The 23,182-nt window shown below is 44.8% G+C and overlaps 1 protein-coding gene across 5 annotated transcripts in view; it reads left to right on the forward strand.

The window, feature by feature from the left end:
- The window catches only part of MPPED2 (metallophosphoesterase domain containing 2), a 173,155-nt gene extending 150,195 nt beyond the window's left edge, over positions 1-22,960 (forward strand). For 2 of the 5 annotated variants that reach the window (XM_079787843.1, XM_079787842.1), the window contains exons 5-7: positions 15,416-15,531; positions 18,579-18,692; positions 21,471-22,958. In XM_079787843.1, coding sequence (XP_079643969.1) covers positions 15,416-15,531; positions 18,579-18,692; positions 21,471-21,589 — 349 coding nt within the window. In that variant the 3' untranslated portion in view covers positions 21,590-22,958. Of the gene's footprint in view, positions 1-15,415; positions 15,532-18,578; positions 18,693-21,470 lie in introns of all 5 variants that reach the window. The other 3 variants (XM_079787845.1, XM_079787844.1, XM_079787846.1) reach the window with 2 other exon arrangements.
- Positions 22,961-23,182: the final 222 nt, after the last annotated feature.

Raw genomic sequence — 23,182 nt, forward strand, 5'->3', positions numbered from 1 at the left:
GTAGAGGAAATACTGCCCTGGAAAGTTACATCTGGAAGCCTTAGTTCACTTCTGCCCAAGTGGTTAGTCTCTACCCCTGGCCCCAGAGCTACCCCTGAGCTGCAGACTGGGGGGCCAGTGTCACCAGGGCAAGGAGAGCTGTGTCCCTGGCATTCAGAGCTGAAAATCAGCCCTTCTTCCCACTCACAGTCTAGGCAGTGGTAGAGCTCTTAGCACTATTGTTGTCATTGCAGGTTAGTCACATGAATTCGCTTGGCCGCTGGGGACTTGCCCAGGAACCTGGCATTGTTTCTGCAACATGACACATGAGTCCCAACCAGGCAACCTAGAAACAGCTTGTTCCATAGTCCACAGTTCAGGGACTAGTGGGTTCAGTTTCCCAGTAATGCTGTTAATTTGTGAGCAGGTAACCTAGACTTATACATAGAAATGGTTATCATACTCCTCGAAGTAAGCCATTTTCAGAGGAATTCTGTGAGTACTTGATAGGATGGAAGTATAACATTCAGTTGTATTTATTCTGGGGCATATGCTTGAAACAAAACAAAACACTATGGTGTCAAAAAATAAAAACCACTCTGGTGCCATTACTTTACATAGGCACACCTTGTAGAAACATAGGAAATCTAACTCCGGGGGAATTTCATCTCAAGAAATCAGGCCTGGCTCACATAAAGATACCTTTCAAAATAGAAATATAACATGTTTAGTTAAGCTCGGGCTTTTGGGTTTTGTTTTGAAAGCTATAAAGAAGTAAACTGTAGCCCTCTTTATTTTTAGCAGACACCTCTAGAAAACCTTGAACAATGTTCTATTTATAAAACAAAAGGTCTGTTTTCTTGTAAATGTGTTTAGTCTTTTATTGGAGAAAGAGCAGGACCGGGTATCAGAAAAATGAAGTGTTTCTTTTTCCAGATTTCTTGAATTCATCAGCCGCTCTTTAAACACCACAAAATGATTGACCTGGTTTTGTTTTCGACTAACAGGCGGTCACCTGGAGGTTGATAAATTGTGCTCAATACTCTGAGTGGATTAGGACCGAATGAGTAACATGCTGGCTAGGGGAGGGGGAGGGAGTGGAGTGGAATTTGAAATGAGAGTACAGTCTGGCTTTTGTAAGAGTTATGCTGTTGAGTGAGAGACAGCAGACCTAAATAATTCTCTGGTTAAATTATTTCACTATTAAGTTATATAGAATATTTATAATTTCATCATCCTTCAAGGCATAGAAAAAATGAAGAAGAAACCTTGGCTGAGTAAATTCAATGGCTATAAAAGATTCTAAAGTGAAAAATAAGTGACTCAGTATAACTAGAAAGTAGTGTTAGGAGCAGGCAAGGTTCCACCTTTCTATTTTGTCATCCTTTATGTTGAGCTCGGTTTCTAATCTTTATTATAACAAAATCAGATCCATATTAATTTAGTGCTTATTATGTGCCAAGCCCCATGCTAAGAACTTTATATGGATGATTTTATTTAATTTTCTGAACAATGTATAAGTATCTACTCAACCATGAAGTAGATACTAGGATTATCTCCATTGTACAGATGGGCAAACTGAGACTCAAGAGAGGTACACCAGGAGGTGTTAGTACCAGTTCAAACATGGGTCTGACTCCAGAGCCTCGCGCTTAAGGACCATTCAGTTCCTCTTTAAGCCAACAGTGCACATCTGCTCAGTGCCAGAGGCTCACCGTGGAGTCAGACACTGATTTCCATCTTGCCTTTTTTTTAAAATAAAAATTCAAGAAAGCTTGGGAATCTGCGAAAAACTCCATTCCACTCCTGACCCAAAGAATAAGCTACTTTGTTCTTCCTCACATTTTTCTCAGTCATTGCTCATCCCAGGAAAGGTTAGGTGTGACTTCCTTCAGGTGGCCATCTCGCCTGTACACATTTCCATTTGTACATCCAGTTGTCTGTTTACCTGGCTGTCTCCAGGTCCCCTCTCATTTCTCATCATCCCTGAATGCAGAATCTGCTATGTAGTAACCATTCAGCAAATGAATAGTGAGTGATGGAAAGAATTGCATGCAGATTATATGTAAACTAGAGGCCCGGTGCACGGACTCATGCACGTTGAAAGTAAATTAATTGGAAGGTGACCAGCGGGGCGGGACTGGGTGAGATGGGCCAGACACACCCTGGAGCCAACTTCTCATGGTCCCTCCCTGGCCGGCCGCACCTGGGGCAGTGCTGGGGCTTGAAGGGCATCTGTGGAGTGAGCAGGTTCCCTCCAGCAGGTGGGGTCCCTCAGCCTGGCCTGCAGGGATCCGGCTGAAACCAGCAGTCCAACATCCCCCGAGGGGTCCTGGAGTGCAAGAGGGCACTCTGCAAGATTGCTGTCGCTCAGAAGCTCCTGCATTGGAGCGTCTGCCCCCTGGTGGTCAGTGTGTGTCATAGCTACTGGTCAGTTGAACTCCCACCCATGGGGACAATTTGCACATTAGCCTTTTATTATATAAGATTCGAACACTGTGCTAGGGGCTAACATTTCCAAGCAATGTTGTCTTAAGGATTTCTGTGTTGCTACCTAGTCCTCATAATTAGTGCTTGCATAATATACGTATTAGTATATATTCCAATCATAGTAATTTTCTTAATCATTCTCATTTTTATGGAGAGTTTAGGATATACTTGTTTCTAATATCTTGCTCTTAAAAATGACAGTGTTGAGCAACTTCGCACATAGCATTTTCCCTTGCTTTTGAATTACTTTATTAGGATATAATCATTAAACAGGGATTACTAAATCATAGTACACACATTTGTGCAGTCTGTGATAGCATGTTTTAATATAAATATAACAGGAATCACATATGTAACTTAAGATTTTCTGATAGCCTAATTAAAAAGTAAAAACAAGTTAAATTAATTTCAATAATATATTTTATTTAATCCACTGTCTCCAAAACATGTAATGTATATATAAATTAAGGTATTTTTACATTCTTATCTTTTTGTAAGAAGCATCCAAAATGACATTTTCATGTTTACAACACTTCGCAATTCACACTAAGCCACATTTTGAGTTCTCAGTAGTCACATATTTGGCAGCAAAGGCCCATGTGATAATAAACTATTTTTAAATTGTTTTTGTTGTTTTAAAACCCAATCTTAATCTGTTTGCCCCATCCTAACTTCCAATCCCATTATTCCCTTGGGCACTTACTCTAAACTCTCTTGCTGTTTTGATTATTGTCAATATTTTCTTGACATCTCTTATGTATCAGGCACTGTGCTAGATCTTGGGGACCCACTATAAACAGGACATGGCTCACAATCTGTTGGGCAAGAGAGACATATTCATAACCCCACTTTTGCCTGAAATGCTTGTAGGAATGACATGGGAAATAAGTTAAAACACACACATGTGCGCGCGCAGGCCAGTAATAATGCAGACTATGATAAATTTCACAAATGACAATTAAACAAAGTGCTGAGGGCATTGGGAAAAGCTTCTTGGGGAAAAGATGAGTTGAGCCTTGAGGGCTGAGGAGAATTTTAATGGGCAGAGAGAGAGAGAGGAGAACAATTTTGACTATCTCGTTATCCCAACCAGATGGCAGGTTGGGATGGTCTCTCATTGTATTCAGATCTCCCTGGAGGCCTTGCCAGAGCCTCGCAGGGGAAGGTGCTCAATAATGTCTGCTGAGCCCAATTAATAATACATGGTTGGCTGGCACACCGTCAGGGAGACACCGGGTCTGTCTGCTTGCTTTAACCTCTGAATTGAAGGGGCAGGTTCAGCTTTTCACTCATTCCTCTGATGGTGTGTACTGCCCGTGCGCCGTCACAGTTCTCTCGCTCTGCTAAATCGGTCTGGACTGAAACTAGTCGTTTCGAGCCAAAATGGTGGATAAATGGGGCCAACAGTTTAACTTACATCTGACCTACTTGTCACTTATTCTGGTCCTTCTGAGCTTTTCCAATGGCACAAACAGGCAACATGGGCAGCCAGGGACGTGGGAATTAGAAGACACTCCAGCGGAAGGCACTTTCCCTGTAGTTGCTACTCGCTTACACGCACGTACGTGTTTGTTTGGTGACCTTGCAAGTTTCATAGGACTTGGTACCCCACTGCAGTTAAGGAAGCAGGAGATCAGAGAGATTTACTTGCTCCAGGTTAGGTAGCAAGTAAGTTGTAAGAGCCAGGACAGGAGCCCGTGTCTTCCTACCGAAAGCTGGTCCACAGTATCTGAATGCCATCCCATCGCTTGTTGCTTCGAGGCAGATTCAGCCACTTCTTTGGTACCCACATTCTAAATCTGAGAAATGGAGAGAAGGCACGCTTTTGTCGGGATACGAGGAAGATAAATTAGAAAACAGAAACCAAAGAGTTGGCGATAATAGTATTTATAATAGTAACATCCATAATGATGATGACAATAAGAGCTGATACCTAATTCTTCATAGAGGGCAACCACGCTGCTAAATGCATTACATATATTATCCCATTCAATTCTCGCACCACATCTGTGTGACTGGTATTATCATCCCCACTTTATAGAAGAGAAATCCGAGATCAGACGGAAAAACTTGCCCAAGGTCGTCACACTGCTAAGCAGATAACAGTCAGAATTTGAACCCAGACCTAACTGTTAACCTTTCACATGGAATCACTGGACTACAAAATTATGTTCATGCTGTCTCAGCCGTCTGTGGCCTTGGGCAAGTTACTGGAATTCCTATTTCTGTACAGTACTTTCTCTAAAATGAATACCTTGCCCACCACTTGGGTTTATTGTGAACTGGTAAATGAGAGAATGATTGGTCAAACGGACTAGGCAGTTACGTAATGTTACCCACGTTTAAGCTGGAATTCCTCCGTAAAATGCGAGGTGAGCCACCGTGAGGGTGCCTGGCACACAGCAGGCGCTCAGTAAATGCGTATTGAATACTTGAATGAATGCAAGACCTTTGCTACTGCAGAAGCCCTTCTGTCCCCACAGATGGTAATGAGGAGGGGAAAGAAAAGGCAAGCCCTGCATCATCTTCCTGAACAAAAGTGCCCCAAATCCACCAATTTCCTCACCCCCAGGAGGAAATTGCTTTGCAGTCAGAGTCTAGTCTAAGCAGATAATGAAATCTCCAGATAGCTCCCTCCACGCTCCACTTGCATTTGGCTGAATGGAGATTTATACACTGAATTTTTTTTTTCCCTAAATGATATAAAGTCAGTATAGAAAAAGTAGAAAATAGGACAAACAGAAAGAAGGAGGAAAAAAAGTTGTTCTTGATTCTCTCCCACCCCTAAGATAACCATTCATTCAGCATGTTGATCTGTTTCTTTTTCCCTAAGCATTTTTTTTGCAGACTTGAATTCATACTGAAAAGCAAATTAATACTTTGCTTTCCCATTGGCCATCCAAGAATACACATTTCCGCATGTAAGTGATAAACTCTTCGTGAACATTCATAACTCAATTCAGCTCAAATCCTTAAGTGTCTGTTCGTGCCCGGTGCCAGGGACACAGTGGTGAAACAGACTGTGTTATGTTTAATTAATGGCTACATAGTATTTTATTGTCCGCTTATCACTTATTCTCTTTGGATCTGTTTTCCAAGTGGCAAACCTTCTTAACAGCATAATCCTCCCCAGCTACATCTGTCTGGGGCCCTAGAATATGAAATAGTATAAGAGGAAACCAGCATTTGTGATGTAAATGTACGTGACAACACACACACACACACACACACGTGCACGCACACGCACTCACACATTCTAAACTAAGTTACACATAATAAAATGTTGTATAGAGATTTCATCTGTCCATCAATTTTTAAGAGTTCACTTTGTAACGACAAAATCTAGCTAATCCTGAACTCACCTTCTCTCTCTCTCTCTCTTTTTTTTTTACTCTTTTGGGAAATCTGTTAGAAAAACACTCTCTACCTGCTACGCGTTTCTGTGACATGTCTCCGGGGTGGGGAAGGGGGGTGAGGCAGCTGCAGGTGCTCTATGCCGAGTTGCCTGAGTACTTGGCAGCCTTCCCACCTCCTCCGCTGTCCTCTCTGCCCTGTGCTTTGGAGCCAGCCAGGTGTGTGACACACGCTGCCCTCCCGGCTCCGTCTCTTACGAGGATGTGGTTTTGTGTTCTGTAGTCCTGGTTTCAGTTGAAGAGCCTTAGGAACGTGTGCGCATGAGGAAATGGGAGAAGTCCTGCCAAATATGCCATTGGTCACCTCCTGGCCTGGGGGACAGTCTGTACTTGGAGTTGCTGGATGAATTCTCAGATCATTCAGATGTTCCCCAAGTTCCTCTGAAATGAGGTTACTTGGAAGTAAAGGCCAGAGTTTAAAGACTTCTGTCCAGGGCAACTTTACCTAGGACGTGGTGAGCTGTGGGTTTATCCTGGGAACTCAGTTCAACTCAAATACCACCCCGAGCCCCTCCTCTCTGGGCTTTCAACCCAGGAACTGCACACCTCATGAAGAAAAGGACTCAGACTTAGCATCCGTGTCTACCTTAGTGTCTGGCGCATGCTAGACCTTCAGAACCCTTAGCTGAGAAAATGAATGCTGTATACCTATGCAGAGGGATACTATTTATTCATTCATAAAAAGGGATGAATTTCTAGGATACTATTTATTCATTCATAAAAAGGGATGAATTTCTAACATACCCATGCAGCAGCCTGGGTGAGCCTTGGACACATTACGCTAGGTGAAAATGAGCCAGACACAAAAGAACAAATATTACATGGTTCCACTTAGATGAGGGACCCAGCATAGTCACCGTGATAGAGACAGAATGTAGGGTGCTGGTTGCCAGGGGCTGTGGGCAGAGGGTGACGGGGAGCTACTGTTTAATGGGCACAGAGCTTCTGTTTGGGATGATGACAACGTCTGGAGATGGCTGGTGGTGATGGTTGCACAACATTGTGAATGTACTTAGTGCCACTGAAATAGACATTAAACAGTGGTTAGAATGTTAAGTTTTACGTTATACATATTACACCATGGTAAAAAAAATGATTGCAAAAACAAAGGGAAACGGTGAATGCTGCTCTTCTGTTTCTGCTTCTCGCCATCCACTGAGCCTCCTCTTTTCTGTGAAACCCGGATGGTGGGCGCTGTGATGTCCTGTTGGAGGGATTCTCCCCGCTGGGGCTTAGATGTCGATATACTTCCCATTTGGGAGCTGCTGCGTCAGAGCCCACCCTCTGACCAGGCACCCTGGCCCTGGTCCCCCGGTTTCCTCAGCCACAAAACAGAGAGACACATCCGGAAGCACCAAGGCATGTGCGACGCCTGCTTCCCCTGCCCGCCCAGACAGAAGTCCTGCGTGCCTGTCCCCCGCCCTGCCGGGTAATGGATGGGCACGGTCTCCCTCCCATCCCTGTGGGAAGGAAATGGACTGAAAATCTTCCTCTTCCTGCTATGAACGTGTGTATAAGATTAAAGGCAGGTATGCTTGGGAGGGCCGGGCGGGCGCTGTGATTTTTAATAATTCAGGGCACACCAAGTTCAAAAACAGGTCATCGTGATTTTCCCCGTTGGTTCCCGAGGCAAGCTCTGCTTACATCATCTCCTTTCCAGCAGAGGGAAGGAAAATGGGCAGCAGAGGCTTCATTCTGACACTTGTTCCTTATCAGTCACACAAAGGGGACACCGTCGGCACGTTTGTAAAGGCCGGAGTGCGAGCCGCCTCGGTTTATGAAGCCCCCGCTTGTGGCTCATGGGCCTCAGGTGACTGTCTCGGGTATGATTACTCCTGTCCTGTCCCGGCATGCGGACCACATGACTCACCCAGGCCTGTCCTTTATCAAAACAGCATCTCTTTTCATCCCAAGGCCCTCGTAACAAAGACCAAGATACAGAGTCAGAGCGAAGAGAAGCCGGCACTGCCTTTGGGGGACGCTGAGCCTCCGTGGTTTGGGCCGGGCAGCTGCACAGGAGCGTAAATCTCACCCTGAAGTTAAGTTGTGTCCCTTTCTCTCTTTCTCTGTGTCGCTTTGTTGCTGCACAAGGTGCAAAGTCCCTCCACGGGCTAATGCAAGGCATCTTTCCAGCTGCGTGGGAAAGGAAGTAACTTCCAGGCTGCCGAGAGGAGGGACCTGGGGGGGCGAAGGCTGGCTCTCCAGGGCAAGCAGAGGAAAGAAGCAAGGAGGGGAGCGGGCCAGGTGTCTGCCTTTCATCAGATATTCAGGACGACACATCTGGTGCCGGGGAAGCTGCGCTTTCTTAACGGATGGAAGCCATGCAGCCAGGGGAGGGCTGAGCCGTCAGGTGAGCTAGAGATGAAGAATTATCATGACAGCCCCCATGGCAGGTGAGAGGTGCTGTGAAGTGCGCAGTGATTCTAACCAGCGGTGGTTAAATTAGCTCCTCTTGGACCTGGTGTGTTGTGCCCGCAGAGATGGGCCGATGGCACAGCAGCTGGGAATGCCAGGCATGGAGAAGGTATCTGAAACGCCACCATTTAGAAAAGAAAGTGTACGTGGGGACTAACCAGCTCCCAGATCCTGGGTTTTGTTTAGTGGAGGTGCCAGGCGGGTGGTGAAGTCATTCATTAGTAGCTTGTCAGTTCCTCCAGGGAACCTCTCCGACCCCTCTGTTATAAATATTCCAAGGACCCGGAGTAACCTTCTTCCTTGAACTTCCCCAATTTAAGATCCTGTCAAAATCTAACCACCTGTACTAGCGGCTAAGCAGCCTTGACTAACCGTTTTGCCCTGTGCTCGCACATTCCATGGGATTGTCTATGCAAGACTGAGCCAGGCAGCGAGCGAGGGCGTGCCTTTCTGAAAAACTTCCACTCAGAAGTGAACTGAGGAAGTGCCGTTTAATAAGTAGTCAGCCGGAGGAAATCAGGCTCTATCTAGCCATCTAGTAATGCCTGCCTATTCATTGGGGACTTTTCAAAAGTCTGGAGGTGGAATGTCTCTGATTTGATGAGCCATAGCTTGGGAAATTGTCGAGAGAAAAAGCAACACGAGCAACTCGTGTGTGTATGCGTGTGTGCGTGTATATGTGTGTACCTGCCATCAGACTGCTAAAAGATATCGTATGCAAATTAAAAGCTGCACATTAGTGCTTTGGGCCAATACTCTGCCAAAAGTTTTACATTACAGTGTCTCACTTTATCCACATGGGCAGATAGTCTGCTCCTATTTGAAAGATGAGTGACCGAGGCTCAGAGAAGCCATTAAGGAGCACATGTGGGACGTGAACATGGGTCTTCGGACTCCATGACCCATGCTCAGACCCACTGGCTCCAAAACAAGCATGGCTCACTTTTACAGAACCCTCTGGATCTCATACCTCTGAGTGGTATGCTCGAAACACAAGCTCTTAGGTCTGGTAGGGGAGCCCTTGCATTTTCTCCTTCACAGCTTCCAGGCAGAATTCCAGTGGAGCCCCCTGGGGCTTCCAAGTCCTCATCTCTGCAGGAGGCACCTGGGAGCCTGTCTGAGCAAGAGTCCCATGTCTCTGTGATATAGCCTGCCCTGGACCCCTCTGTCCCTGGAGAAATTGTTGGCACTGATAACACTAGGACTGAACCCGAGCAGCCCACCTGAGCTGAGCAACTAACTACTGGCTTTCCTGGGGTTCGCCCAGCCCCCACTGAAGTTGGTGGGGGAGTAAATAGCCATTCACCTGTCCAAGCCTAGGATTTATGGTCCGGCACCTCCCTGCTGCCCACAGCACTGTGTACTGCAAACACAGATGACCTTTGCTGTGATTTCATCTCCACCTGCTTCCTCACAGAAAACCTGTTTTGTATTGACATTGTTGGAAACAAGTTCTGCCTGGGCGAACTCCCTCAGTGCCTGCTCCCGACTTTCAGCCCGGAGAGGCCAAGTGCCTCCAATTCCGAGAGCAAGAGGGAGGGCACCTTGAAAGCACCCCTGGCTTCCATCCATCCCACTCTTCCGTCCAATCGCTTCAGGCAGCTGCAGTGTTTCCCTTCGTTCCAGGCTTTTCTAATCCCTCTCTATAAGGGGAGAGGTTGTGAGCTGCGATTGGCCCACTGGCAAAAGGGCGCTTTGTGGGACATTGTCTTACAAGTTGGTTCCCATGTGGTATTTGTTAGCGCTAATTATTAAGTCCTTGGCTGAGGCCGTAGACATTGTTCCCTTGGATTCCTCCCTCCTCCTTCTCCCCCCGACCCCATCGCTACAGAGCAAAACCCACTGTGGGGCTCTGGAGGTTGACTGCAATGCGACTGCAGCACATATTTGCCAAAGAACCCCTGATGGGCTCACTGCTGGGGTGTCATGGGTTGAAACTCAACTGGATAAAGCATCCTTCGTTGATGCTGACACATTCTGTCTCTACTCTGTGTAGTTATGTAGTTATTTCTCGCACATTGGATTCAGTCCTGTACAGGCAATTTAGGTAATTCATTGAAAGTGATTCACAGCATTTACTCAGAACATCAATGGTCTGCACAGAATTCTAGAATGTTAGGATTTGGGCTCCTAGGAAGATCATGAAGGGCCAGGCTTTCCCGGGTGTGCTCAGAGGTGTTGGTCAGAAGGAAGAGGGCTGAGTAAGCCAGCAGGTCCAGAGCTCCTCCCCAGTTCCCCAGCAAGAGCGCCCCTACTGGTACCTGCTTTGGGTACAGGCTTCTGCAAAGGATGTCAGCAACCTAAAAGCCATCCTGAAAACCAGTCATCACACCCACCCACTCATTCCTGTCTCAGAAGAGGAAACGGGCCCACGGGGGATCCTTCTCTTATTTAAGGTCCACGTGAGTTAGTGAATTGACCCCAGAAGGAGAATTAGCACACGGGTCTCCCCACATCTGTATGCCCCATTTATTGGGCCAAGCTGGGATAACGCTGGAACCCATCCCTGGGCTGCTTTTCCCATTGCCTGGCCACTGTCTGGTGGAAAAGGCCGTACCTAAAGGATGTACAGCAGGGGTGGGGAATGTCCCGCCCAGGGGCTGTATGTTTGCCAAAGCATTAGGGTGAATTACTTAAACATTTGGCCGAATATAGCAGGCTCATTTTTAGGTTGATGATTTTGTATGGCCCTTAAATGATGTTATAAATATCCCAACGGCCCTTAGCAGTAAAAAGGTTCCCCACCCCTGACCTAGAGGAACAAAAAACATCCCAGAAAAGCCACAGCAACATTGCTGGAGTCACACTTTGTTTTACGATGCCAGGCACCTTCGGGGTTGTGCAGTGCGCAGCCTGAGAGACTGTACGGAGCAGCCCTGTTTTTACTTTATGTGAGTGATATCCTAACTGGAATTGGACTACAAGGTTTTATTTCAGCATTGTGCAAGTAAAAAGCACAAGCTTTTGAGCTAGCAGATCTGGGTTTAAATCCGAGCTTGCAAGTTACATGACATTACTAATCGTCAGCTTTTTTTTTTTTTTTTCATCTAAAAATAAAGCTGGTAATACCTAGCTCAAGGATTGTCGTGAGAAATCAAATTTAATAGTCTATGCAAAACCCCTGTGGAAAGCATATCAGGGCCTTGATAAATGTTCCCTTTCCTACAACTTAATTCTCTGTTGCTCTCGTACACATACATGTTTGAGTCCAAATAAAAGCCAGGCATTTCTGAAGTGGACCCTTAACTTGGGAACTTCTGGATTTTGTCACAAGCTTAACATTAGCCAAGTGAAATTTGGGGCGTCTGTAGACCATGGGCCTGTCATAATCTTTTGCAGTGCAGTTGTAAAACTGAGCATTTCCTGGGGGGATAGGGCTGTGGGTTTCTAAGAAAAAATTCTGTGGGAGAAAACTGGAAAGACTGAAAAAATGAAGTCCTGTTTCTTTGAGGCTGGAAGCCCCTGGGGTGTCGTGGGGGTCCGGAGGCTGCCCGCAGACAGACCCTGGCAGCGAAATCAGAGCCCCTCATTGTACCAGCGACTTGGGTGTGCTTGGGGCGCTTTCAAGTCCTTCTTTATTTGCCATTCAGGCAGGAACCCTAGACCCAGAAGCTTGTTTTCAAAATCTAGGAAAACAGATGTTTTTGCTTATTTTTCTCTCTCGTGGGCCAAAATGCTCACTGGAGTTTTCATTGGGTTCTAAACTTGCCTTTTTTTTCTTTTTCTTTCTCCTTCTAAGACAAATCATGGAAAAGGGTCATTGTAAAATGCAGGGGGAGGATGGGCATCTCAAACTGGAAAAGCTCTGCTTTAGACCCTAATAAAAGTGTGTCAGAGTCTGAAGGCAGGGAGGCCTAGAAGACAAGAGAGAACGGGACGGACTAATTGAACTCTGGAAGGATCTCCCTGGCATCGTCCACATGCCTGCGACGCCCGGTGCCTCCCCGGCAGCCAGGATAAGAGAGCCAGCACTGCCTTCTCCTCCGAGGAAACCATCCGCATTGCACCTAACTGAGCGAGGCCGCGTGCCGGTGGAAGGGCTGCCTTGATTCAACATGTGCTGTGTAGCACGTGAGGCCAGGGCCACTCACAGTCCCTGAACTGTGTAGCCAGCTCAGACATTTTACATACTGTATTAGTTTCCTATTGTTGCTGTAACACATCACCACAAATGTAGTGGCTTAAACCAACACATATTCATTACCTTACAATCTGTAGGTCAGGGGTCTGACACGGTCTCGCTAGGCTGAAATCTAGGAGTCAGCAGGGTTGTGTTCCTTTCTGGAGGCTCCATGGGAGAATTCCTTTTCTGTCCTTATCTTTTCCAGCTTCTAAAGGCTGCCCACATTCCTTGGCTTGTGCTCCTCTCCCTCCAGCCTCAAAGCCGGCAACAGCAGGTTGAGTCCTTTTTACCTGCATCCCACAATCTCCTGTTGTTTCCCTCTTCCACTTTCAGGGAACCTTGTGGCTACACCGGGCCTCCTAGTAAGTAACCCAGGATAATTGCCCTCACTTAGGGCCAGCTGATTAGCTCCTGAACTCCATGGCAACCTTAATTCCCCTTTGCCATGTTAAGGTAACGTATTTTCAGGTTCCAAGAATTGGAGCATAAACATCTTGGGGGTGGGGAGAGATCATTGCCTATTGTAGGCACGCAGGCCATTTCTACATTAAATGCAATTCACATTAGGACTCTTTTGGATGCAAGAAGCAGGATCTAGCTTAAGCTGATAAAAAGAAAGGGGTTTTTCTGGCTCACGCACTTGGGAGGAACATGTGATTGGCTCCAGGCGCAGCTGGATCCCCATGTCCAACAGAGTCATCAAGGCATTCTGTTCCTTGGCTTTCTTGGCGGTGGTTTAATTTCAAGCCCAGGTTATCTGTGTGGTGGCTAAGACAGTGCCCAGGCAATTCGGATGCCGTTACCAAAAGAAAGAGGAAAGAGCTGAACAGGAAAAACCATTGGTGTCCACTCCACCATCTTACTGCTGTCCATTTCACCATCTCATTGCTGGATTTCAGAACCATGCCATAGATATATTATTCTAGTTGAGAAGGCATTTGGCTTCAAGCAACACTCAACCTTGAAAGAGTACAGAAAAGGCTCGCCCACAGCCAGAAAGTTGTACGTTAATTCAGGTAGTATATAAACAGGAATTGCATGGTGGTTAAGAGTATGGGTTTTGGAACCAGTCTGCTTGGGTTTATGTCCAATCTATTGGTTGTGTTTACTTGAAATCTCTGGGCCTCAGTTTTCTCATCTGTGAAATGAGGTTAATCATAGTACCCACATCATGAGCTTGTTGTGAGGTTTAAATATGTAACTACAGATAAAGTGCTTTATAGTACATTGACATAAACATTCAATAAATAATATCTTTAATAATAATTATTATTATTGTTACTAGTGTTCCCGTTGCAGGAAAAATCCTGCAATAGGGTTTCCTGCTGCACTCTACCCCGCCCCGCCTCCGCTCCTCCCTTGTCCCCTGGCCCGCCTTCTCCACCAGCCCGCCCCGCTCTCCTTCCTTCTCCCCCGGCCCCGCCTCCGCTCCTCCCTTGTCCCCCGGCCCGCCTTCTCCGCCAGCCCACCCCGCTCTCCTTCCTTCTCCCCCGGCCCTGCCTCCGCTCCTCCCTTCTTCTCCCCCCCGGCTTGCTTGCTTCTCCGCAGCTTTGCTCCCTTCAGCATCTCTTGGTTTCTTTCTAAGCTGTCTTGATATGCAAATTAGTCACCATCTTTGTTGGGGTATTTTGCATACTCATCCTGATTGGTTGGTGGGCATGGCTTGGTTGGTGGGCGTGGCCTGGGCATAGCAAAGGTGCGGTCAATTTGCATATTTGTCTATTATTAGGTAGGATTGTATTACTATTGTTATTACAAGTAAACTTCCTGAGGATGGCTTAGGAACTTGGAAAGCAGTTAGGAACCAAGTCAGATACTTACTTGGTTTCTCTTTTTCTCACTGGGGCTACACAGTCTCTTATCTCTGGAACTTTCTCTCTCAAACCTCATCGGGGAACTGAGATTCTCACCTGTAACGTGGACTTTCTCATGGCTTTTAGTTGCCTTGACTACGCATGTCCACCACCAAATAAATGCTGCATCAGAGTTTTCTGAGTTCAGAGTCTTGAAAGAATCTGATTGGTCTGGGCCAAGACTGGCTTTGAATAAGATTGGAATTTTCCTATAGAACAAAAGAATCGGTTTCAAAAACTAATGGTTATAGCTAGATATTTGGGAATAGGACAGCATTGGGAACTGCTTTGTTCTGATGTCATTTAGCCTGTGGTATTTGTAGAGAAAAATTGGTCATTCTCCTGTTATGATAAATGGTAGAGACATTTTCAGCCCCAGTTAGAAATGCTCATTGGATGGATAAAAATACCTCCCCCCCCTCCCCCCAGTATCATTGATCCCAGAACCTCATTTCTAGAGCACAAGTTCCTGAGGCAGGGGGCGGGGGCTGCTCACACTCACTGTCAGGAGAGTAGATTCCAGAGTGACCAGGGATGTCCCCAGAAATCTTCCCTTTGGTAACAGGAAGAAAATTCCACCTTGGCCTTTTGTTCACTGTGTCCCTTCTCACCTCAGAGCCCCCATGTTTTTCCCAGCATTCCCAGACCAAGGTGTTCTCCACATACAGCGGTTTCTGCCTTCAGAGCACTTGGCCCTCTCTCCAAGGACTTTAGCGAGCATCTTTCTGGGGCAGTAGCTCCACAGTGATGGGGAAAAGAGGTACTGACTGATGGAATGTCTCAGCTCTGAGGCATTACAGGAAGGGTGGGAACGCTTCGGATCTGGGCGGAGCATCTTAGGCAGCACTGAGGTTTGGGGGAAGACAAAGCATTGTGAAGATTTTGATGGAAGTCTGCTGGGAAAGTCTCCACCTCAAAGGCGAGCGTGCCCCTTTCTAGTTGAACCATTCGCAGGCTCCACACTGGCTCTCAAATGGATTGGTTTTGAAGCAAGTCAACAAAAAAGCATCCCGCTGCCAGGGCCAACCATCAAAAGGAGAAAAGAGAGCCATGCAAACCTGGGGGAATGCGCGCGAGAGAAATACTGCAGGACAGAAACGAGGCACTGCTGGCCTGACACCATGTGCATTATCTCCCCAAAGGACCCCGTGGTTTAATGGATGGGGCTTTAACCTACCCAGAGGTCAGTCTCTGCTGGACAAATGGAACCTCATCCCCGAGGGCATCGACATTCTCATGACACATGGACCCCCTCTAGGTAAGTGAAGCGAAGGTTTTCCTTTGGTCGTACGAGACACCTTCTTTCCCCAGGCATAATGAATAAATGTTTCAGGGACATCATAATGTTTCTTTAAAAAAAAAAAAAAAAGTGACTACAAAAAGAAAAGCGTGGATGTCTTTAAAGAAACCCAGTATGATAATTAAACTCAGCAGTTCTGCTGGGCTTACAGGTGTTCTTGAAATTAAATTTTTTGAATTAGTCAAGTCAAGGAACATCAAATGAGTATGGAGCGCCACAGCCTTTTGAGCTCGATAATTTATTTTCAGAAGTGTATTCACTTTGGAGTAAGGGAATGGGGAATGGAAGGAAGACAGGGATTTTCCAATCACAGGGCTTTTGCATGGTAGTGAAATGAAGGAAACTTGCGCTTAAAGGAGCTCTTTATTTTTTTTTCCGTATCATAGTATAACCTGGGAAATCGTTAAAGTTTGCCATTGTGCTGATTATGTGAGAAAAGGAGCCTTTCATTATTTCTTTTGGCTAAGGTGTTAAATGTGGACTTACGTTGAATTTTACTGAAGGATACTCATCCTATACATATATGGAGCCCGCATCCAGGTGTAGATTGCCGAGGTGCTCCCAGGCCACCTTTAGTTACCCAGATTATAGGTCAAAAGGTGGTCATTTGATTTATATAATAATCCTCTAGTTATTCAAGAGCTTGTGAGTGGTTTGGCTTAGCCACACAGATTTTCCAAACATGACTACCACCTTGACCCCCCCATCTACTCAGGACCCTCCCTCGTCAAACTAAGCTGTGCTCAGGAAGTTCAGGGGCTTCCCTTTTAGTAGGAGAATTTTCTTTCTAAGTTGTGGTAAAAACAAACAAACAAACAAACAAACACATTCCCTCTTAACAAATGTGTAGGTGTACTAGAAAAGTTTTCTCAGTCACAGTGATTTGGAAAGTGGAGGATGGGGAACACTTACTACAGAAATAAGTGATTTTACCAACTTTTTCCCTGTGGTTTGGGGTTGTTATCCTTGTCACTTTCTTCCTCTATGAGCTCCCAAAATAAAAATCTAACAGTCATCCCCTAATAGGAATTTAATCTTTGTGGATATTTTTGCCGCCGAGTGCTGCTTTCCCGCCATTACAGTGTTCTGTGTGCCACAAAGACACAGCAGAAGGGCGAACCAGGCCATGAGCTGGTGGCACATTTTAATGCTGGAAAAGCAAGAGAAGGTCGCCAGGTCGGTTGCAGATGGGAGACCGTAGATTTGTACACTTCTGACGTTTTCAATGCTTCAGAACCACCACTCCCATGCTTTTTCCCTCTTCCATAGTACCCCACCCCATGGTTTAAAAGATTTTACTTATGCACAATCTTTATCAAGTCATAATTAATTCATTTCCGTATTTTGCAACATTAGAGACTAACTACAGCTTTAAGTTGCTAGTGAAATTTCTGAGTTACCCAGTGAGATCCTCCAGCGATGGCATCCCAGCCAACTTGGTGCTTTCCCCAAGCAGCCTGGTTGGGTGCAGGCATGATTCCTCATTGGCTGTTTACTGGAAGGGATTTGGGCATCCTCAGCATAGAAACATTTACATGCCTGAAGTTTTATTCGGAATATAACTTTGGACAGATGGAGTGATCCAGAGACTTCATCAAGTCATTAATTTTGGTGCAAAAGTAAGTGGCAATAACAGTGAGTCTGAATTCTAGCCTCCTAAGAATTCAGATGTCCTTAAAAGGGAGGCTACCATCTCTCTCTTTGTAGTAAAAATGAAGTGTCCAGAGAGTGACTGTGCTTAGAGTCAAGTAAGTTCTGGAGTTCCAAAATAAAAGTACAGTGATTGGGATTCTTATGCAAATGCTGGATTGGGAGGTGGGAGTGGGGGTTGGAGGTTGACCTTGAAATTTCCCCTCCTGGGAAGGGAGTCCACCACAACATAGGACTTTACTATTATGTTGTGAGCAAGATGTTTTCTCTGGATATTGTATATGAAATGAGATATTTACCCCCTTCAAGAAAAACACATCCACGAAGGAATAGGGAATATGCCAATTGCTGTGAACTAAGGACTTTTTCCTCTAATTAACAAAGTTTAAAACCCATGGTTGGATTTTTATGGGGCCCCCACTTTTATCTGATGTTCTTCCCAGACTCTCTGGCCATTGCCCACACTCCAGGGAACATGTCTTTACAGAGATGCTAAATCTTCACTCCCCCAGTCTCGCCAAAGTGGGATAAACTTGTCTGTCCCTTTGTGCTGGATCATTTCTAAATAATAGAAATCACCTAATGGAGGTATGGAATGGATTCCCACTGATTATGATTTAGCCTTTCATCCCACCTGCCTTCTTGATGCCCCATCCTGTTGAGGCATGTGGATCATAATCATTCAAATAGCTGACTTTTGCTATAATTGATGTCAGTTTTTATGGATTTTCTGCATTAAGTGTAGAACTAAGTGGCTTTTACATAAAGATAGTCAATTAGCCCTGGCGCCCTGCATGCCACCACAAGGTCACCATTGTTGCCTATCGTTAGAGAGGAGGCTGGAGGAGGAACTTGGCGTTCCCAAGCTTTGGTCATCAGGAACCTTGAAGGGTTAAGAGAGCAAGGTATCTTGTGGCCAGTTTGCAGGCAGTGCCTCCCACATTGTCTTCTCCGAATTATCTTGGAAGTAAACTGCTAAGGTATAATAAAGGAAAGGAACTGAATTGGGAGAGAAAGAGAGATTATGGGACTGCCGGGAATAAATGTCATTGGGCCCATGAAGAAGATTTGAAACCCATGACTGAATAAATCAAATCCCTCACAGGAAAAAAAAAAAAAGTTAATTAACAGGAAGAAAAAAAAAAAAAGAAGAAAACCCCCAAAATTTTTTTCAAGAACCTAAGGAAGACAAAGTGATGAGTGAAAGTCCTTAAAAGCCATTGTGAGCTTTAATGGGGAGGCTAGGATTACAGATAATGTAATAAACCTTCTGTGAGTTATGGCTTCCTGAAAGTCTAAATGAAGCCTTACCTGAAGAAAGAAAATTAAGAGTATTGATTGCATCTTGCCCTTAGGTTTTCGAGACTGGGTTCCAAAGGAGCTTCAGAGAGTGGGCTGCGTGGAGCTCTTAAACACAGTCCAGAGGCGAGTCCGACCCAAGCTCCACGTGTTTGGTGGAATTCACGAAGGTAAGACCAGAAGAAAGGAGTTCATGACATATTGTGTCATTACCCATGATCTCCTTCCACAGGGGGGACCTTGGCTGCCCTGGGAGTCACTGGAGCAGTGGTTTTCAAACTCTTTCTACCAGCGGAACCCTTTCACCACATAAAATGTTAGGAGAAACACCTGCACATAAGCTGATAAATATTTTATATGGAGCCGCTCTATTTTAAACAGAGTAGAGAGAAGGAACCAGGTGTCTGGCCCACCTTATAGAAAACCCAGACTTCTCCCAGACAGCTTTTGGAGTTTTGGGGTTCTGGTGATGAATTTTTGATAACCACTGCAGTAGAACAGCAGCGAAGTCACAAAGAACAGCCTTTTTCTTCAAGGTTGTTAGACTACTAGTAAATAACTCCCATGGCCTCTTCCTCCTTCTGAATACTGTGTTTCATAGCAACTTAGGAAAACAAGACAGTCTTCAAAAACTAACCAGCATGACTCAGTGGTTGAGCATGGACCTATGAACCAGGAGGTCATGGTTCAATTCCTGGTCAGGGCACATGCCTGGGTTGTGGGCTCGATCCCCTGCGGGGGGCATGCCGGAGGCAGCCAATCAATGATTCTCTCTTGTCACTGATGTTTCTATCTCTCTCACCCTCTCCCTTCCTCTCTGAAATAAACACACACACACACACACACACACTAACTTCGGACGTGCAGAGAGAGGTGTATAACAGAAGTGGCAGGAACCAGTACATTTGCACGTAGAAATTTTCTTGCTAACCTCAGAAAACCATTTCAGACTTCTCAGAAATCGTTAGCACAATTAGCTCCGGCTGAAGTTAAACAGAATAATTAAATCTCCCCTGAATGGGAACTGGTCCAGTTGCCGTTTTCTGCTTTTCCGAGTAAGCTGGTGTCAAGTTCACAGAACCTGAAAGTCTTCTAGGGACCTTCAGAGTTCTAGGTTTTGTCTGTCCTCTGTTTTTGCAAACCAGCGGGAACTGAGTCCTCTTTCATGGGCCTTGGATTTTCTGGCCCTGCCGGACTCTCCCAGTTACACACGTCTTGTGCAGTGGGTATGTGTACTTAGGCAACCACCATATTCTCTCCATCTCCTGTGTATGGCTGTTCTTTAAAGTTATTCGGAAATCTGCATTTGAGGTGTTTAGGTCTGTGTACCCGATGAAGCAAAAACAAACCCACAAACATGTTTGCTTTTCAAAGCCCACAAATCCAGTGCCTTCCTGGTTTAGGCAGGTAATAAAGAGCATATTGGAAATCATCCTACTGAGGCCAGAAAAAGTAAGCGAGCTCCAAGGGCAGGCCCCAGCTGAGTGCATGGAAAGCAGGGGTGCAGCTCCCCACGGGTGGGTGTCACCCTGCCCTGACCAAGCTGTGCTCCCTGAAAAGGAGCACGCCTCTCTCTAAGGCTTGATGCATGATGTGGGGCTGGGGGAATGGGAGTTCATGTCTAAACAGCATTTCTAGGGGCAATGATAAGGTTTGAATTCCTGCAGCATGCCTATGGGTTTGCATTTCAGCTTTTTTTTTTTTTTTTAATCATTTATTAGCTTTAAACTATCCAGACAATTGGGGAATTCCACTGAAGTCCCAAAATAATAACCTTGCTTAAAAAGGAAGAGATCATATTCAAATAAACTTGTCTCGATTTTATTCGCTTAAGACAGCTGAAGAGGGCAGAGAGAGGGCAAATACCAGCCTCCTGATGGAGAGAGATAACAAGACTTTCTGACCCCAGAACTAAACAGTGCACAGTTTAAATGCCTCTTTTCTTTTCTTAAGAGAGTTTTCCATTGACCCTCATTAAGCTCTCCACAGGCTCACTTGGAGAAATTGTAGCAATTTGGAAGGGGGAGGGAAAAAAAAAAAAACCCTTTTCAGTTATTTCTGTCAGTCCTGGTCATTTTATTTTTGCACAGGCGTATTTTTTAGTGCTGTGGAGCCTGCTATCAACATAGAGTTACAAACTTCATTGCAGTGGCTCTCAGCAAACAAGGTATCCAGGGAAATGTGCAAATTGGCAAACATGCTGAAACTTCCAACGTGTTAAACATTATAAAAGGATTTGTGCATACCAAAGACCCAGAGAAACTGTCCTAGCTTTCTTCCAATAGGTCACAGGGGATTTACTGCCTATGGGAAGTGTTTTAGCCTAAGCCGGGGTCCAGGTGAGCTTAGGAAGCTGTGTCCTATGTGATGGTTCTCCAAGTCACTTGGACCTTTGATTACTTGACTCTTTAGAATGAAATGGAATTCAGATCAAAGCCACACTTCTTGTTTTCTTCCATGGAGGCAGTGTAGATATTATTTCATAGCCTCCTCTCCCCACACGCCCTCCTTCTTCATTCGTCTGGAAGTCTAGTGGGGTGTGGGTGGCTGTGTCCCTGAGTTTATGTTACTCATTCTGTCCCCTAGAACTCAGCAGTTCTTTGGCATAGGGCTTTGAAATGAAAATCCTATTTTAAAAAGAGGGGGAAATTTTTTTATATTCTCCCTAGTAAAGGCATTTTATAGCCTTTTTCCTGACAGATCTAGTATTTAAATAAGGAAAAAAGAGTCACGTTTCTTTGAAGTAGAGAATTCTCCTTTTAAAGAAAGTAGAATAAAATGTGGAGGCCGCTTCTGAAAGCTGTTATGTCTGAGGAGGCTCCAGTGAATTTCATCTCACTTCCCACTGGCAAATATTTTTTTGTTTTGTTTTCCTTGCCTCATGGCCCTGCATTGAGTCACTATTATTTGTGTATATGACAGTAAGCGTTACACTGTCTTCCCCACAGGTTACGGCATCATGACCGACGGTTACACAACCTACATCAATGCCTCAACGTGTACAGTCAGCTTTCAACCGACCAACCCTCCAATTATATTTGACCTTCCAAACCCACAGAATTCCTGAAGCTCTGAATGCCCAACTGGAATGTGAGGGAAGGTCTATAAACTGCCATTTTTTCTAATTATAAATTTACATTCTCTGACTTGTTTATTTCCAAATCCTGTGAGTTCTTTTTGTAAATTGCTGGAACAACAACAACAAAAAATGATGCTAGAGGTTGTGCTTCTTCTTTATTATTATTATTTTTTAATGGGGTATCCATTTGAAATCAGAGGAGCATTGTGAATTTGTAAAATGACTTCTGTTTTCTCAAAGGCCACGCCATTGTAAATTGTTAGTGTTCGCCAAAGGACAGCCAAGCTTTCTTTTTAAAAGGTGATAAAAAGTCTTATTTTAATATGCTTTAAGCTGGAAGCAAAAAGAAAACAGGTAGGCAGTGTTTTAAAAACCAACCAGATTTGCACAACTGTTTAAGAGTATTGTTTGAACTGTTTTTTTTTTTTTTTTGATGTTTTGTTATTATTGTTTTCTTGGTCATGCTTCTTTTCTGCAGATGGGGCCCAGATTTATGGGAAGCTTTTCAACAAAAGTCGGCGTGGAAATAGACTTCCCCTCACACTCTCACTCTAAAGAAAGTTGTGTCAAGGGAAGAAACCAGCCCACGTTTTAAAGGATGGCTTAGCTAGTGAGATCCATACTGTGGTTATACAAGGTCTCCTTGTTTGTTGCTTTTAAATTATTTTAGCTTTAAAAATATGGAAATGGAATCTGTCAAGAGCAGGTATTTCATGCAGTGCAGAAAAAGAGTGTGCAAGACTCCTTTTTAATATGGGTTTATATATATAAGTATTTTTTGTGTATTATGACTAAGTTAGGAGTTTACTATTGCCAAGGATGGTAGAGCTGCAAGGGATGCTGTATAGCAGGGCATCCGAAGGCTGAGGAGCTCACACACTTTCTCAGAACTCAAGGTCTTAAAGACCTTGAGTCAAATCTAGGTACAGTTACAGGCGTGTATAGACTTAAATGGATGCAATGGAAGCTAACGAAAATAAGGCTTAGTTGTCCTTTATATTTAAATACCCTGAATTGTCTTCTTACTTCCTCTCCCTCCCCCCATTTTGCACTGTGTGTCGATGCAATCTTCGCTAGCACAAAATATTGTCGCTAATAGTCATTTCTGTTTTCCCATTGTAAATGCTGTTGAGCTTTATTCTATTTTATGTTACCTTGTTAATGAAATTTAGGAAAGCAGCTGTTTCTTTAAATTTATTGTGATATTCTATATCTAGCGGCCTTTATATGCAAATAAAATTGCAAGATTTTTAAAACTGTGCTGCTTGGAGGGTTGGCTGGTGGGAGGATGGTGATTGAGCCCTGTGGAAGGGGGAAAGGGGTTATTTATATGCAACATCAGTGCTCCCTTTTAAAAGAATTAGAATCAGTGACATTTTTTTTCCTAATTTTCAATAAATTTTTATTACCCACCATTCAAGGGCTGGCAGGTGGATCGATAAGGCACTCAGTGTACTCTCTCCTTCCATCACGCTGTCATCTATCTTGCCATAGGTTTCAAAGGGTGAAGATTTCTCTTTGGCCATTGTCATTTCCGTGGGAACAGAGTGACCGTGCCGTGGAGTCTGGAGCCTCCATTGT

This window comes from Cnephaeus nilssonii (assembly GCF_951640355.1).
Source record: "Cnephaeus nilssonii genome assembly, chromosome: 13".
Classification (NCBI taxonomy): domain Eukaryota; kingdom Metazoa; phylum Chordata; class Mammalia; order Chiroptera; family Vespertilionidae; genus Cnephaeus; species Cnephaeus nilssonii.